The following is an 18,204-nucleotide window of genomic DNA, read 5'->3' as shown; positions in this document are numbered from 1 at the left end:
GAAGAATCAATTGCAAAAACTGGAATCTCGTTCTCTAACGTGCAAGTACTTAGTCCCAAGCCCTGAAGAAAAAGAAAGTCAATTAAATTTACCCCAGCACCACAATCAAGGAAAACATCCACAAACACATTTTTAGACTCTAGCGCCACCATAGCTGAAAGGAGAAAACGGGAACTGCAGGGAGCTTGCATACTCGTCTGCTCCACCACACCATTCATACAACAAAGTGTGAGGGGAGTTTTTTTTTTTTTGTTTTTTTTTTCTCTTCTACCTGTGGTTTAACATAAGGACAAGAAAAAATAAAATTACCCTTCTTCCCACAATAGAAACATAGATTGTGCACTTTTCGAAAGTTTCTACTATCAGAATGGCCAGTAATCTGACCTAGCTGCATGGGTTCTTCCCCTACCCCAGAGTAACAAGCAATATCACCCTGGGCAGCTGGTGAAACAAAACCACACGCGGGAGGAATCCCCTGCACAGAGGGACCCTTACACCTCTCTCTGATACGTCTATCCAAACGTATAGCCAAAGAAATCGCATTCTCCAAAGTATCTGGGTATTCATGAAAAGCCAGGGCATCTTTCAACCTTTCAGATAACCCCTGACAAAACTGACTACGTAACGCGGGGTCGTTCCACCTCGACTCAGTAGCCCACCGCCTAAACTCAGTGCAGTAAACCTCAGCAGTATGTTTACCCTGTAGTAAGTTACGTAATCTCGACTCCGCCATCGAAACTCGATCTGGGTCATCGTAAATCAATCCCAGGGCTTCAAGAAATTCCTCCACCGACCGGAGGGCTGGAGAACCGGGCGGCAGAGAAAAAGCCCAGGATTGCGCGTCCCCTTTAAGCAAAGAAATGATGATACCCACCCTCTGATCTTCATTACCTGAAGAAAATGGGCACAATCTAAAGTACAACTTACATGACTCTTTGAAGCGGAAAAAATCATCAGTACCCCCTGTAAATTTCTCAGGAAGAGCGACTTTAGGCTCCCCAACAATTTGACCTGTACCTGCTGCCAGCACCCTCTGACACTGTGTGACCGAACTACGCAGATCCGCAACCTCTAGGGATAAACCCTGCATGCGGTCAACCAGTGCATCAATTGACGCCATCACAAAAGCGCTGAGCAATGGCCGTCACAGTATGGTGGATTATAATGTCACGGCGGACGTACACTTAGTACAAATGATAACACACCAACCAGGCTCTGGACGAGAGACAGGGGAAGGGTCACCTCCTAGCTTATCCCTGACCTCTTTCCCTGCACTGCTCAGCCCACAGACAAACCTTGATGGTAGGTGTGCTAGTGTCCTCCAGCCTGGGCTAACAAAACCCTGAACTCCCTAAGATGGTGAAGTGGGTAGATAGGAGCAGTCTGCTTGCACAGAACCTGGATGGAATAGAAGACACAAACAACCGAACTAGAAATGACACTTATCTCAGAGAGCAGGAACTGACAGCCAACCTTCCCTCCAAGCTTCCCAGACCAGAATGAACTGTATAATCCACTCAGGACACTGGGCAGTGTGCTATTTAAACTAAAGACCCCACCCAGTGCACCTGATGAGAGGTGGATCCAGCACGGCTCCAAAACAACATTAAACTCGTGCTGCTATCCTGGCTGACCTCCGCACATCGTCAAAGTGGGGCATGACAGGGTAAGAGGGAGCAAGGATCTGGAGGTTGGGCATGGACAAAAGACTGTTCATGAGTCCAGGGGCAATCTGGTCCCAGAAAGGTCTCCTCGCTAAGGAGACCAGAGTTATTCCAGTGCTGGAGGTGCCATGAATGGAGACCTGTTGCCGCCTATTGCCCTCTTACCTAAGAGCTAGAGATGAGCAAAGTTTTCAAAAATTTAATTTGGACGCATCGCCGAATTTCCCCCAAAAATTTGATCCAAATTTTTTTGTGACGAAGCATGTTAAAAATCAGCTATTTCCCGGCTGCGGAGAGCCTGTATATTGATGTAAAATACTGTGCATTGCAAGTTTGTGTTGACATCACTGTTTATTTTGGCCTTTTTCTGATCCATCATAAGAACAACCCCCAAAAAAACAGATCCTGTCTTTTGAGCATCCTCCTTCACATGTCCAGCATTTGATCAGTAATCCATCAGTATCGCTAAGGCAAAAAAAACAAAACAGGAGTAGATCCAAACCAGAGATGACACTTGATTGGAATGTTTGCATGTCTTCTGTGTTTTGTACCCACTCCTACTTTTTGCTTCCAAATCATGAGCATATCCTGATGCAAAATAAGGGCTGTGTGATACAGGCCTTATGGATGTTGCAAAGACAGGATGCACAGTGTTTTTCATTTTTCCATCCTTCTGACAGATCAGAAGAAGGGCAAAATACATAGTGATGTCAACAATGCCAAACGGAAACACTAGAGGCCCTGTCACAGAGTGTTGAGGGTGGCAAGCGCATGAGGAGTCAACATAGTGGCCCAGTCAGAGTGGTAAGATAGCAATCGCATGAGTAGTCAACACAGTGGCCCAGTCACAGATTGGTGAAGTGGAAACCACATGAGTCAACATAGTGACCCAGTCACAAAGTTGGGAGGTGGGTTGGGGGAACAGCAGTGGTAGTAACAGCACAAGATGGTGGGTGGCAGTAAGAGAAGATGGCAGCAGAGGCAACAGGTGTGTGGCATCAGGCGGTTGGCAGCATCAGAATAGAGACTAAAGCAGATGGCCAGAAGAAATGGGTCTTTTTCACAAAGTTTGGGTGTGGCAAACATGCACTGGCATGTGGAAATCCTTGCTGATCCATGCCTGATTTATCTTTACAGAGGTTAGTCTCTAACATTTTGGGTGGAAAGGCGAGTTCTCCTTGCGCTAAACATTTATGGTGATGGCACACTACTGGCCGGACAGGAAAGCTTGTCCAGGGCAAACTCAGCTAGTTGCGGCCACAAATCAAGTTTGGCTGCCCAGTAGTCCAGGTGATCTTGGATGTGGGGTGGCAGAGTGCAGTCCAAGTATGCCACCACCTGCTGGTTCAGGTTCTGCTCCATGTCCTGCTGCTGGTGGGTGGTTTCTTCAGTAGGCGGGTGAAGAAAAGCTCTCATTAGAGAATCTAGTCTTAAGTTGCTGCTGATGGAGCTGGTGCTGCTCCTGCCCCACAACCGTCCTCCAGCATTCATGGCAGTGGAGCATAAGCGCAGAGGGCCCACCTGGTCAGACCTTCGTGAGGTTGGGCGATGGCGCACATAGGCAATGGCCAACTGACTAAATAGGATGTCTCGATAGTAGTTGAGTTTATCCTCCCTCTCAGCAGGTAGAAAAAAGGCTCCCATTTTGGACCGGTAGCGAGGGTCTAGCATGTTAAACAAAACATGCAATGCAACAGCTCACTGGAAACCAAATAAAGTACAAAATTGCATCATAATTGCAAATGCTATACTAATAAGTTAGAGATGCTTGGCAAATCGTTTTGTACAAAATTATTTGAGCCCGTCTGCCGCACGTCAAGGCGATCTCTAGTTAGATGGGTTCCTAACACTAAATTTTACCTGTTATGTGCCATGACGGCTATCATATAATTCAGAAAGTGCAGGTTCCACATGCATGCTGGATCCGCCTGAATTTCTGTCATTTTTGGTGCCAAAATGACCTCCATTATATCCACGGAAAGCAGTTACCAGCATGCATGCCGGGCCCACTCCACACCACCCCCGGCGCCAAAAGGTCACCAAGGACTGCAATGAGAGTCCACACACTATCTCTCTCCTGGTGCCAAATGGCTTCAGTGAGTGAGGGGGAGCAGGCCAAGCTATATACTAACACTAATTAAAATCAGCCTATGGGGCAGACGAGCTGGTCAGGAGTGCACGACTAAGGAGGTAGCCACACCTCCAGCACAAGCTGCAAAGAAAAAGGGGGTCAGTCATCACATCCCAAAGCGCAGGGGCACGTTGCTATGGCTGAGAACAAGACTGTTAAACAAAACATGCAATGCAACAGCTCACTGCAAACCAAATAAAGTACAAAATTGCATCATAATTGCAAATGCTGAACTAATAAGTTAGAGATGCTTGGCAAATCGTTTTGTACAAAATTATTTGAGCCCGTCTGCCGCACGTCAAGGCGATCTCTAGTTAGACGGGTTCCTAACACTAAATTTTACCTGTTATGTGCCATGACGGCTATCATATAATTCAGAAAGTGCAGGTTCCACATGCATGCTGGATCCGCCTGAATTTCTGTCATTTTTGGTGCCAAAATGGCCTCCATTATATCCACGGAAAGCAGTTACCAGCATGCATGCCGGGACCACTCCACTCCACACGAGGGTCTAGCATGGTAGAGAGCCAGTAGTCATCCCTCTGCCAAATGGTGATAATACAGCTGTCATTACACAAGCAACTCAGCATGCATCTTGCCATTTGCACAAGGGACTCGTAGGGATTTCCTGCCTCCATCTCCACTGCATACTGCCACGGTGTGTCGGGGTCATCTGTCTGGCCTTCCTCATCACCCTCCAGCTCCTCCTGCTCCTCTCCTGTCACTTGTACAGATAAACCATCCATTTCTGTATACATTGCTTATGTGTGAACGTCCTCCTCCTCCAGTTCAGCCCCACAGGGCTCAGGTGGCCATGCAATGTAGGCACCACATCTCCTATCCCCTGGCCAGCCAGATTTATCAGCATCTGCTCCAGGAAGTGGAGTGGAATGACATCATTCTCATTCGTAGTCCTGGCGACTGACAAATAAAGTGGCCTCCTCAAAGGGCCTGAGCAAATGGCAGGTGTAACGCATGAGCTGCCACTGGCTAATGTCGAAGTTACACAAGGGAGTTCTCCTGTCAGCCTGCATCATCAAGAAATCTTTTACGGTCTTCCTCTGCTCATATAGTCAGTCCAACATATGGAGGGTGGAGTTCCAATGGGTGGAAACGTCGCATATCAGGCGATGTTGGGGAACGCTATTCTGCCTTTGCAGCTCAATGAGGGCATGCCTTGCAGTGTAAGAGAGGCTGAATTTCATGCACAGTTTCATAGCCATTTTCAGGATGTCTAGCAGTTGGGTGGAAGACATCAGGAACTGCTTTACAATCAGATTAAAGATGTGTGCCATGTAGGGCACATAGGTCAGCCCTCCTTGACACAGCGCTGACACTATGTTCTTCCCATTATCAGTGACTATGGTTCTGATCTTCAGTTGGCGAGGAGACAGCCAGCATTCGATTTCTTGATGGAGCATGTGGAGCAGTTCCTCCCCCCGGTGTGACTCTGTTCGCCCAGGTAAACCAGGTGCAGAACAGCATGACACCACCATGCTCTGCACAGGTGGTATGCTGGAAGAGCACTCCGAATTGTGCCTGCAGTAGAGGCTGAGGACAAGGTTGAGGATGAGGAGGCAGAGGAGGATATTGATGTAGGACTCACAGCTTGACAATGTGGAGACGGCAGGGGATACTGTAATTTAAATGGTACTGTACATATATAAAAAAAAGCATGGTAGAACTCTTTGGAGGTCATTTATTTACAGAAATACATCTATATTAGGCGTATTTCCGGCCCAAGGATTTTTCAGTCGCAAACTGCGACTTTTCTAATCTCACGCCAGGTCTAAAAAAATGGGGCGTGGTATTGGTGGGGAAAGGGGAAGGGCCAGCAGGCAAATCAGGGTCTATTTAAAAAATTGGCCACGATTTTTAAAAGATGACATTTATGCTTTGCCATTGGGCTGATAATCGGTAACTATGACAAGGAAGTTATCAAAAGGTTCACATACCGTTAGGATCAAAGGAGAATTCTGCTTGTTGGATTTTGCTCTCACATAACCATTTCTCATAATCACATGGTTTGAATAAACACTTTAATAGGGATGCAAAACACAAATGCAATAGCACTCTGCAACCAGCATTCTGCCCTGCCTCTATGCTGGATGAGGCATTGGTGTACAATTTGGCCAAAGCGTAATAAGCCACTCACCACGTCAAGGTCGCCTCTATGGAGTGGTCCCTAACACTAGTTCCTACCTGTTTATGGGCCATGACAGCCACACTCTGCTTTTAACCACGTCCGGTGCCATTACAGCTTTCATCGGATCCAGGGATGCAAGTACCAACATGCATGCTGAGCCCACTATATACTTCTCCTGGAGCCAAATGGACAGGAAATTTCAAATTTAATTGTAAATGAAGACATCTAAATCTTGACTGGGACCTTGCCATATAAACAGGATGTTGACAATATAGGGTATCCATGTTACTGATGAAGGCCTGCATCGGCTCCCTTTAGCAAAAACACTTCTATGAGTGAGGGGGTTATGTTGCCCCCATAGCGGTTCCTTGAAACTTAAAATAGTGTTGTCTAAGGACAAACTCTATCAATATCTTTCCATGTCACATGCACCTAAAACATGTAATTATCTAGTATCAGCCAGAGATCCTCAATTATGATTCCAATAACAGTGCCAGTTGGAGAGCGCTCCCAATATGTCCTAAAAAACAGTGCCAGTCAGTGCTCGCCCTTATTATGTCCACAGAATTGGTGTCAGTAAAAGCGTACCCCTAGTATATCCCCAACATTGGTGCCAGTCAGAGAGAGTCCCTATCAGGTCCTTATCTGTCTTATTATCCTTAGTGCCAGACACTCATTGTAATAGGTGAAAGTCCACGCAGTCAAACAAATGAATACTTAATCACATTACGCTAGTCATTTCACTCCCATAATCTGGATGGTAAAAACTTCCAGCTATGGCAGTAGTTTAGGGTGTCCATATTCAAGTGATTAATAAGGACTAAAGTAATATATTCTTTCATTTACTGAAGCAGAGATCCTGAAAATAAGCAACTGAAATACAACGTATACTCCATATAACTATGATCTGTTCACTTCTCCACCAGTGGTAACTGGAGCGACAGATGGAATCGGGAAGGCCTACGCGATGGAGGTAAGTAGCATGTGGTCTATCAGTCTAATTACCTATCTCTTATATCTGTCTCATGCTTCTATGTTTTCCCTGTAGTTGGCCATGAGAGGCTTCGATGTTGTCCTCATCAGCCGGAATGTAGAGAAACTACAAAAAGTTGCTCAGGAGATAGGTGAGAGGCAAGAAGTTCTCACCTGATTCCAAGTCAACATCAACAGTAGATACAATATTGACAATTACTCAAGACATTGAATATCGATAAGAAAGCCCTAATCTTCATATGTATCTTATATCCACAGAGAAACAGAGCAGCCAAAAAACCAAGATCATCCAAGTGGACTTCATGGGAGGGTCTGAGATTTATTCAAAGGTGGAGAAGGCTTTAAAGGACCTGGATATCGGAATTTTAGGTACAACCTTTGAAATAAAATAGGGCCAAAATTCTAATGTTTCTTTCTACCAATGTCCTAACAATGTGTTGACTCTTCTGTCCAAAACATTATCACACATAACTCAGGAATCATCTAGAATAGAGACAAGCATACCAGTTCATAACGAACCTGGTTCGTTACAAACTTTCCAAAATTTCATCCAACATCTGAGACCAAAGCTTTTCAGGTTCATTTTGGAAGAATCCAGTAAAACAGCAAGCAGCGACATTTTACTGCACATGTCAGTGGCAAAAAGCACTGGGGAGAAAGAAGGATGCTCACATGACCTAAGAGAAAGTGGGGAAAGAGGGCTTGCCTTGACAAAAAAATATGCATGATGAGTATTGTATGTCAGGAGACACTACTCTTGCTTTCTTGGAAGAATATATGCAAATTTGCACGTCTTAATTTTGCTGACATGAGAGAAAATTAGTGTTATTTTCTTCTTTGGAGGAAAAGCTAATTTGAATATCTTTCCCAGAAACCAAAAGGTATGCAAATTAGCTTGCCTGACAAAAACAGCGTATATCCTGTCTACTGCCAGCAGAATTAAGATATGCAAATTGGCATCTATTCTTCCCAGAAAGCGAGAGCAGTGTTGCCTGGCATACAATACTCATTATGAATATTTCTTGGTCTCCCTAATGATAAAGAGCACCACAAAGAGCACTCCCCAAGGCCAATAAGCCCAAAAAATATATTTTTCTCAAGATATTATGGTTCTTTTGTCTTTCTGGAAGGAGAGCTAGCTTATATGCTTGATTGAGAGAAATATAATTTTGGGTGGGATATTATAGTTGCACTGGATAGAAAATTAGATTGCTTAGGTGCGTCTCTCTTCTAAACTCATGTTTATTTGGGAGGCGTTTTAGAAAAAATATGGGGGTAAATTATCATTTAAAGTGGTTTTCCAAGATTTTTATATTAATGACCTATTCTCTGGATAGATAATCAGTATCTGCTCGGTGGGGGTCTGACACCCGGGACCCCTGCCGATCAGCTGTTTAAGAAGGCACTGGTGTTCTTGTGAGTGCCACAGCCTTCTCTCGGCTTTTCCTTGGCTGAGTGATGACACTTTCATCTGTCACATGGCCAAGGAGCAGCTCAGCACCTTTCAAGTGAATGGGGCAGAGCTGCGATACCGAGCACTATGTAGTCGAAACGTTGCACTTTCTTTGGCTTTTTTGTACATTTTTCTATGGTTCCATTAAGAATAAAGATCTTCTAATGGACATGCTGCCGTCAACTTTGATTTGAATACTGATCTAATGACCACTGTGGTTCTGGGGTCACTGATGGCTGATGCATTCCTGTGGAAGTCTACATGGTACGTTGATGCTGCTCTGAACATCAGTATAAGAATCTCAGAAAACCCTTTTAAGGTTGTTTTTATGTCAGTTTTAAGTCTGGCTTTGCTTTGTGTGCCCTCACCAAATTTATGAACTGGGTTGAGACTTTTTTGTGACTTTTTCAAAAGTCGCACATAGGAAATGAGCCATAATCCAGGTCTTATCTCACTTTTAGCTCTTAAACATAGACCACGGTGAAAAGTGGTGAAGATCACAAAATTTTGCGGTTGCCATGGAAATGTTGCAGTTGCCATGACTTGTGACGTTTTCTTCCACAAAACTAACATATCTGATTTCATAAATGACCCCATGTGAGTCTAAGGGTAGATTCACATCATCGTTTTCTGTTCTTCTGATCCGTCAGAAGAACAGAAAACAACAAAAGCTGACCCTTTATTTTGAGCATCCGTTAATGTAGATGGAAGAAAAAGTCCTCCAGAAAGATATTTTTATTATTTTTTTGCATCTAAAATAACATCTCAGATGGAAACGGCTGAAATGGATGCAAATTGGGCATAACGGATTCTTAAAAGAAAGGATCCTTTTTTGTTTTGTTTTCTGTTCTTCTGACGGGTCAGAAAAACATACCGTGAAATAAAACTGTGATATGAATCTAGGAGATGTTATATACCACTTTATAGGCTAATTGGAGCAGAGTTGGTTTGTCCAGAATTAATAACGAATCAGACCCATGTCTGTTTATATATATGTCCTGGTTGTTAGCCCAGCGGTCCGTACTGGCGCTGCTGCCCCTAACCGCGCGCAGGGGCGCCGGGCTCCCTCGTTCCCTCCTGCGCGCCGTGCTGACACATACACCTCCTCTGTCTCACCAGCCTATGGCTGGATTGCAGCGGCCTCATGGTTTTAGCTTGTCTCTGTCTGTTTGCCGCCTGCCTCTGACCTTTGACCTTGTTTATGAACTATACCTGTTTGCCGCCTGCCCCTGACCTCGGATCTCGTTTATGCCCCTTTCACACGGGCGAGAATTCCGTGCGGGTGCAATGCGTGAGGTGAACGCATTGGGGACCCATTCACTTCAATGGGGCTGTGCAGATGAGCGGTGATTTTCACGCATCACTTGTGCGTTGCGTGAAAATCGCAGCGTGCTCTATATTCTGCGTTTTTCACACAATGCAGGCCCCATAGAAATGAATGGGGTTGCGTGAAAATCGCAAGCAAGTGCGGATGCAATGCGAGTTTCACGCATGGTTGATAGGAGATGATGTTTGTAAATTGATAAAAGTAAATTCCCTGTATTATTTCCCCTTATAACATGGTTATAAAAGAAAATAATACAGAATGCAAAGTAAAATGTGGCTTTAACTCCCCTCCTCCTCTTGTTCGCGCAGCCGGCATCGTCTTCTTTCTTCATCTTTCAGGACCTGCAAAAGGACCTTTGATTACGTAATCACGCTCACCACGTGGTGAGCGCGGTGACGTCAGAAGGATCTTCTATCTTTATTCAGCAGGACCTGCGCTGACATCACCGCGCTCACCACGTGGTGAGCGTGATTACGTAATCAAAGGTCCTTTTTGCAGGTCCTGAAAGATGAAGAAAGAAGACGATGCCGGCTGCGCGAACAACAGGATGAGGTGAATTAATTTTATTTATTTTTTTCATTTTTTAACACCTCAATCCACATTTTAGTAAGCATTCTGTATTAAGATTGCTATTATTTTCCTTTACAGAAATGTTATAAGGGAAAATAATAAAATGAATAGAACACCTAACCCAAACCCGAACTTCAGTAAAGAAGTCCGGGTTCGGGTCTGGGTACCACATTCATTTTTTTCTCACGCGCGTGCAAAACGCATTGCACTCGCACGGAAAAAACTGAACATTGGAACGCAATCGCAGTCAAAACTGACTGCAACTGCGTGCCTACTCGTGTGGTTTTCCCGCAATGCACATGCGACACATCCATAGAAAATCCGGGACACCCGTGTGAAAGAGGCCTTACTGACTTCGATTGATTGCCGCCTGTCCAGACCCGGAACTTCCTAGCCACCCAAGTCCCCTCAGTGATTGCACCGAGTACTCAGACCCCCTGGTCAGCTTACTAAATGTATCACCCTGCAGGCGCGTCTGCGCCGTTCACTTCTGTATTCGGCGCAGGCGCAGTGAGTGAAGGCCGCTCTCCTGATGCCGGCTTCCTCAATGTGACGTAGTCGGAGCAGGCGCAGTGAGGAATCCGGCACCAGGAGCGCATCATTCACTCACTGCGCCTGCGCTGAATACAATAGTGAACGGTGCAGGCGCGGGATTTCGTCAGCGATGCAGGGAACAGTGACATCAATCAAGAGGAGCTGGGTGGAGAGAACAGGGGACCTGGGCGGGATAAAGGGTGAGTGGACGGAGCCTCTAGGTGCTGATTCTACGCCCACATAGCACCTAGAGGCTCATTAGCATATTATAAAAGTGCTTATTTTACAAAAACGGCTACAGGGAGAAAGGTAAAAAACACACGGTTATGTAGTGCGGACATTAGCGCAGCGCTATATCAGTCAGCTACATAACGGTATTTCTGGTGGTAGAAACCCTTTAATCTCCAAATAATACTTCTTTGGAAAAAAGACAAAAGGAAAAGAAAATTGTCTCATACCAGGAATCCAGCTCTTCCTGGATAACTCCCCTTTAACTGAGCTTGGCTGCCTGAGAGGCCTTGGTTGGGGCACTATTTCTTCATATGGAGGGCACCAAGTCAACATAATGTAATGTAATGCATAATGTAGGGAAACCACAGGACACCATACAGGACAGACCTCCACCAATGTTTCCTCTTGTTTCAGTGAATAATGTTGGGATGACTTACCACCGTGAACTAAAAAGATTTCTTGAGGTCCCTGATATTAACAAGGTGAGCTCCACATTACATTACTGATCTATGAGAAAACATGTACAATGTATGTATGGGAAGAGTGAGAACTACTGATCTAAATAAAACAGAATCTCCATTTTAGAAAAATATTATTCTACATTACAAGTTGTCACTGTCTACATATATTACCTTGATTACACAGTACTCATACTGAGCACTCCAGAGCTGCACTCACTATTCTGCTGGTGCAGTCACTGTGCACATACATTACATTACTTATCCTGTACTGATCCTGAGTTACATCCTGTATTATACTCCAGAGCTGCACTCACTATTCTGCTGGTGGAGTCACTGTGTACATACATTACTTATCCTGTACTGATCCTGAGTTACATGTTGTATTATACTCCAGAGCTGCACTCACTATTCTGCTGGTACAGTCACTGTGTACATACATTACTTATCCTGTACTGATCCTGAGTTACATCCTGTATTATACTCCAGAGCTGCACTCTCGATTCTGCTGGTGCAGTCACTGTGCACATACATTACATTACTTATCCTGTACTGATCCTGAGTTACATCCTGTATTATACTCCAGAGCTGCACTCACTATTCTGCTGGTGCAGTCACTCTGTACATACATTACTTATCCTGTACTGATCCTGAGTTACATCCTGTATTATGCTCCAGAGCTGCACTCACTATTCTGCTGGTGCAGTCACTGTGTACATACATTACTTATCCTGTACTGATCCTGAGTTACATCCTGTTTTATACTCCAGAGCTGCACTCACTATTCTGCTGGTGCAGTCACTGTGTACATACATAACTTATCCTGTACAGATCCTGAGTTACATCCTGTATTATACTCCAGAGCTGCACTCACTATTCTGCTGGTGGAGTCACTGTGTACATACATTACTTATCCTGTACTGATCCTGAGTTACATCCTGTATTATACTCCAGAGCTGCACTCACTATTCTGCTGGTGGAGTCACTGTGTACATACATACAGTCGTGGCCAAAAGTTTTGAGAATGACAAAAATATTAGTTTCATAAAGTTTGCTGCTAAACTGCTTTTAGATCTTTGTTTCAGTTGTTTCTGTGATGTAGTGAAATATAATTACACGCACTTCATACGTTTCAAAGGCTTTTATCGACAATTACATGACATTTATGCAAAGAGTCAGTATTTGCAGTGTTGGCCCTTCTTTTTCAGGACCTCTGCAATTCGACTGGGCATGCTCTCAATCAACTTCTGGGCCAATTCCTGACTGATAGCAACCCATTCTTTCATAATCACTTCTTGGAGTTTGTCAGAATTAGTGGGTTTTTGTTTGTCCACCCGCCTCTTGAGGATTGACCACAAGTTCTCAATGGGATTAAGATCTGGGGAGTTTCCAGGCCATGGACCCAAAATGTCAACGTTTTGGTCCCCGAGCCACTTAGTTATCACTTTTGCCTTATGGCACGGTGCTCCATCGTGCTGGAAAATGCATTGTTCTTCACCGAACTGTTGTTGGATTGTTGGAAGAAGTTGCTGTTGGAGGGTGTTTTGGTACCATTCTTTATTCATGGCTGTGTTTTTGGGCAAAATTGTGAGTGAGCCCACTCCCTTGGATGAGAAGCAACCCCACACATGAATGGTCTCAGGATGCATTACTGTTGGCATGACACAGGACTGATGGTAGCGCTCACCTTTTCTTCTCCGGACAAGCCTTTTTCCAGATGCCCCAAACAATCGGAAAGAGGCTTCACCGGAGAATATGACTTTGCCCCAGTCCTCAGCAGTCCATTCACCATACTTTCTGCAGAAGATCAATCTGTCCCTGATGTTTTTTTTGGAGAGAAGTGGCTTCTTTGCTGCCCTTCTTGACACCAGGCCATCTTCCAAAAGTCTTGGCCTCACTGTGCGTGCAGATGCGCTCACACCTGCCTGCTGCCATTCCTGAGCAAGCTCTGCACTGGTGGCACTCCGATCCCGCAGCTGAATCCTCTTTAGGAGACGATCCTGGCGCTTGCTGGACTTTCTTGGACGCCCTGAAGCCTTCTTAACAAGAATTGAACCTCTTTCCTTGAAGTTCTTGATGATCCTATAAATTGTTGATTGAGGTGCAATCTTAGTAGCCACAATATCCTTGCCTGTGAAGCCATTTTTATGCAACGCAATGATGGCTGCACGCGTTTCTTTGCAGGTCACCATGGTTAACAATGGAAGAACAATGATTTCAAGCATCACCCTCCTTTTAACATGTCAAGTCTGCCATTTTAACCCAATCAGCCTGACATAATGATCTCCAGCCTTGTGCTCGTCAACATTCTCACCTGAGTTAACAAGACGATTACTGAAATGATCTCAGCAGGTCCTTTAATGACAGCAATGAAATGCAGTGGAAAGGTTTTTTGGGGATTAAGTTAATTTTCATGGCAAAGAAGGACTATGCAATTCATCTGATCACTCTTCATAACATTCTGGAGTATATGCAAATTGCTATTATAAAAACTTAAGCAGCAACTTTTCCAATTTCCAATATTTATGTAATTCTCAAAACTTTTGGCCACGACTGTACATTACATTACTTATCCTGTACTGATCCTGAGTTACATCCTGTATTATACTCCAGAGCTGCACTCACTATTCTGCTGGTGGAGTCACTGTGTACATACATTACTTATCCTGTACTGATCCTGAGTTACATCCTGTATTATACTCCAGAGCTGCACTCACTATTCTGCTGGTGGAGTCACTGTGTACATACATTACTTATCCTGTACTGATCCTGAGTTACATCCTGTATTATACTCCAGAGCTGCACTCACTATTCTGCTGGTGCAGTCACTGTGTACATACACTATATTAATTATCCTGTACTGATCCTGAGTTACATCCTGTATTATACTCCAGAGCTGCACTCACTATTCTGCTGGTGCAGTCACTGTGTACATACGTTACTTATCCTGTACTGATCCTGAGTTACATCCTGTATTATACTCTAGAGCTGCACTCACTATTCTGCTGGTGCAGTCACTGTGTACATACATTACTTATCCTGTACTGATCCTGAGTTACATCCTGTATTATACTCCAGAGCTGCACTCACTATTCTGCTGGTGCAGTCACTGTGTACATACATTACTTATCCTGTACTGATCCTGAGTTACATCCTGTATTATACTCCAGAGCTGCACTCACTAATCTGCTGGTGCAGTCACTGTGTACATACATTACTTATCCTGTACTGATCCTGAGTTACATCCTGTATTATACTACAGAGCTGCACTCACTATTCTGCTGGTGCAGTCACTGTGTACATACATTACATTACTTATCCTGTACTGATCCTGAGTCACATCCTGTATTATACTCCAGAGCTGCACTCACTATTCTGCTGGTGGAGTCACTGTATACATACATTACTTATCCTGTACTGATCCTGAGTCACATCCTGTATTATACTCCAGAGCTGCACTCACTATTCTGCTGGTGCAGTCACTGTGTACATACATTACTTATCCTGTACTGATCCTGAGTCACATCCTGTATTATACTCCAGAGCTGCACTCACTATTCTGCTGGTGCAGTCACTGTGTACATACACTATATTAATTATCCTGTACTGATCCTGAGTTACATCCTGTATTATACTCCAGAGCTGCACTCACTATTCTGCTGGTGCAGTCACTGTGTACATACGTTACTTATCCTGTACTGATCCTGAGTTACATCCTGTATTATACTCTAGAGCTGCACTCACTATTTTGCTGGTGCAGTCACTGTGTACATACATTACTTATCCTGTACTGATCCTGAGTTACATCCTGTATTATACTCCAGAGCTGCACTCACTATTCTGCTGGTGCAGTCACTGTGTACATACATTACTTATCCTGTACTGATCCTGAGTTACATCCTGTATTATACTCCAGAGCTGCACTCACTAATCTGCTGGTGCAGTCACTGTGTACATACATTACTTATCCTGTACTGATCCTGAGTTACATCCTGTATTATACTACAGAGCTGCACTCACTATTCTGCTGGTGCAGTCACTGTGTACATACATTACATTACTTATCCTGTACTGATCCTGAGTCACATCCTGTATTATACTCCAGAGCTGCACTCACTATTCTGCTGGTGGAGTCACTGTATACATACATTACTTATCCTGTACTGATCCTGAGTCACATCCTGTATTATACTCCAGAGCTGCACTCACTATTCTGCTGGTGGAGTCACTGTGTACATACATTACTTATCCTGTACTGATCCTGAGTTACATCCTGTATTATACTCCAGAGCTGCACTCACTATTCTGCTGGTGGAGTCACTGTGTACATACATTACTTATCCTGTACTGATCCTGAGTCACATCCTGTATTATACTCCAGAGCTGCACTCACTATTCTGCTGGTGCAGTCACTGTGTACATACATTACTTATCCTGTACTGATCCCAAGTTACACCCTGTATTATACTCCAGAGCTGCACTCACTATTCTGCTGGTGCAGTCACTGTGTACATACGTTACTTATCCTGTACTGACCCTGAGTTACATCCTGTATTATACCCCAGAGCTGCACTCACTATTCTGCTGGTGCAGTCACTGTGTACATACATTACTTATCCTGTACTGATCCTGAGTTACATCCTGTATTATACTCCAGAGCTGCACTCACTATTCTGCTGGTGCAGTCACTGTGTACATACGTTACTTATCCTGTACTGATCCTGAGTTACATCCTATATTATACTTCAGAGCTGCACTCACTATTCTGCTGGTGCAGTCACTGTGTACATACATTACTTATTATGTACTGATCCTGAGTTACATCCTGTATTATACTCCAGAGCTGCACTCACTATTCTGCTGGTGCAGTCACTGTGTACATACGTTACTTATCCTGTACTGATCCTGAGTTACATCCTGTATTATACTCCAGAGCTGCACTCACTATTCTGCTGGTGCAGTCACTGTGTACATACATTACTTATCCTGTACTGATCCTGAGTTACATCCTGTATTATACTCCAGAGCTGCACTCACTATTCTGCTGGTGCAGTCACTGTGTGCATACATTACTTATCCTGTACTGATCCTGAGTTACATCCTGTATTATACTCCAGAGCTGCACTCACTATTCTGCTGGTGCAGTCACTGTGTACATACATTACTTATCCTGTACTGATCCTGAGTTACATCCTGTATTATACTCCAGAGCTGCACTCACTATTCTGCTGGTGCAGTCACTGTGTACATACATTACTTATCCTGTACTGATCCTGAGTTACATCCTGTATTATACCCCAGAGCTGCACTCACTATTCTGCTGGTGCAGTCACTGTGTACATACATTACTTCTCCTGTACTGATCCTGAGTTACATCCTGTATTATACTCCAGAGCTGCACTCACTATTCTGCTGGTGCAGTCACTGTGTACATACGTTACTTATCCTGTACTGATCCTGAGTTACATCCTGTATTATACTCCAGAGCTGCACTCACTATTCTGCTGGTGCAGTCACTGTGTACATACGTTACTTATCCTGTACTGATCCTCAGTTACATCCTGTATTATACTCCAGAGCTGCACTCACTATTCTGCTGGTGCAGTCACTGTGTACATACATTACTTATCCTGTACTGATCCTGAGTTACATCCTGTATTATACTCCAGAGCTGCACTCACTATTCTGCTGGTGCAGTCACTGTGTACATACGTTACTTATCCTGTACTGATCCTCAGTTACATCTGTATTATTAGGGTTCAGATAGCCGAACGGCTAATGGTTTCCCGTTTAAGGTCTAATATAAAATATAACATTTATTAAGTATTCTTTAAAATTAACGGGAAGATAGAAAAGAAAGGTATCTAAAAATTAAAGTGCTCTTGTGCTTGGCGGCAGTATATACTTCTTTTATTAATTAATAGTTACTGCTTTTATTTGCAGTCTTTCCCATGATGTATCTCTAACTCAGTCCTGAGGGATTCATCCTATTATGTTTACCTCCTCCGGTCTGATAGGATCGTGACGAGATGTAAGCTCTCTGTCAGCCCTGCAGCGGGGTGACATGAGTATGTGTAACTCTATCCCTTAATCGGTTAGCCCAGTGTCTGCAGCGCACCGGGGGCCGATCACCAAGCACACTACACTAATCTAAAACCTAAACTTGCAGCTCCCCCGACATGTTTCACCACGGATGTGGCGTCTTCAGGGGATAGTAGCTCCTTTATTGAGTTAGAGACACATCATGGGAAAGACTGCAAATAAAAGCAGTAACTATTAATTAATAAAAGAAGTATATACTGCCGCCAAGCACAAGAGCACTTTAATTTTTAGATACCTTTCTTTTCTATCTTCCCGTTAATTTTAAAGAATACTTATAAATGTTATATTTTATATTAGACCTTAAACGGGAAACCATTAGCCGTTCGGCTATCTGAACCCTAATAATTTAAATCCCGGGTCCAAAGGGTCCTTGAAGGGAGACATCCTATATTATACTCCAGAGCTGCACTCACTAGGATTTCAATATATGATCAGTGGAGGTCCCACACTGCGCCCCCCCCCCCCCCCCCCCCCCCCCCCCCCCCCTCACGATTTACGGGGGTGCCCCCATTCACTTCAAGCTATCTCTGTAGTAGCCCCCACAATTATTCCCCCCCCCTTTTTAGAATAATAAATTATTGATAGTAGTAACCAG

General features: G+C 44.1%; 1 protein-coding gene across 1 annotated transcript in view; it reads left to right on the top strand.

The window, feature by feature from the left end:
* LOC120988976 (very-long-chain 3-oxoacyl-CoA reductase-like) overlaps positions 1 to 18,204 on the top strand; it is a 61,958-nt gene that overhangs the window by 5,166 nt on the left and 38,588 nt on the right. Inside the window, exons 2-5 of the mRNA XM_040416803.1 lie at positions 6,868 to 6,914; positions 6,990 to 7,065; positions 7,193 to 7,303; positions 11,464 to 11,531. Of these exons, the coding sequence (XP_040272737.1) occupies positions 6,868 to 6,914; positions 6,990 to 7,065; positions 7,193 to 7,303; positions 11,464 to 11,531 (302 nt within the window). The remainder of the gene's footprint in view (positions 1 to 6,867; positions 6,915 to 6,989; positions 7,066 to 7,192; positions 7,304 to 11,463; positions 11,532 to 18,204) is intronic.

Source organism: Bufo bufo, chromosome 1, assembly GCF_905171765.1.
Source record: "Bufo bufo chromosome 1, aBufBuf1.1, whole genome shotgun sequence".
NCBI classification, from domain to species: Eukaryota; Metazoa; Chordata; class Amphibia; order Anura; family Bufonidae; genus Bufo; species Bufo bufo.
This window is presented reverse-complemented; position numbering and strand designations above follow the sequence as displayed.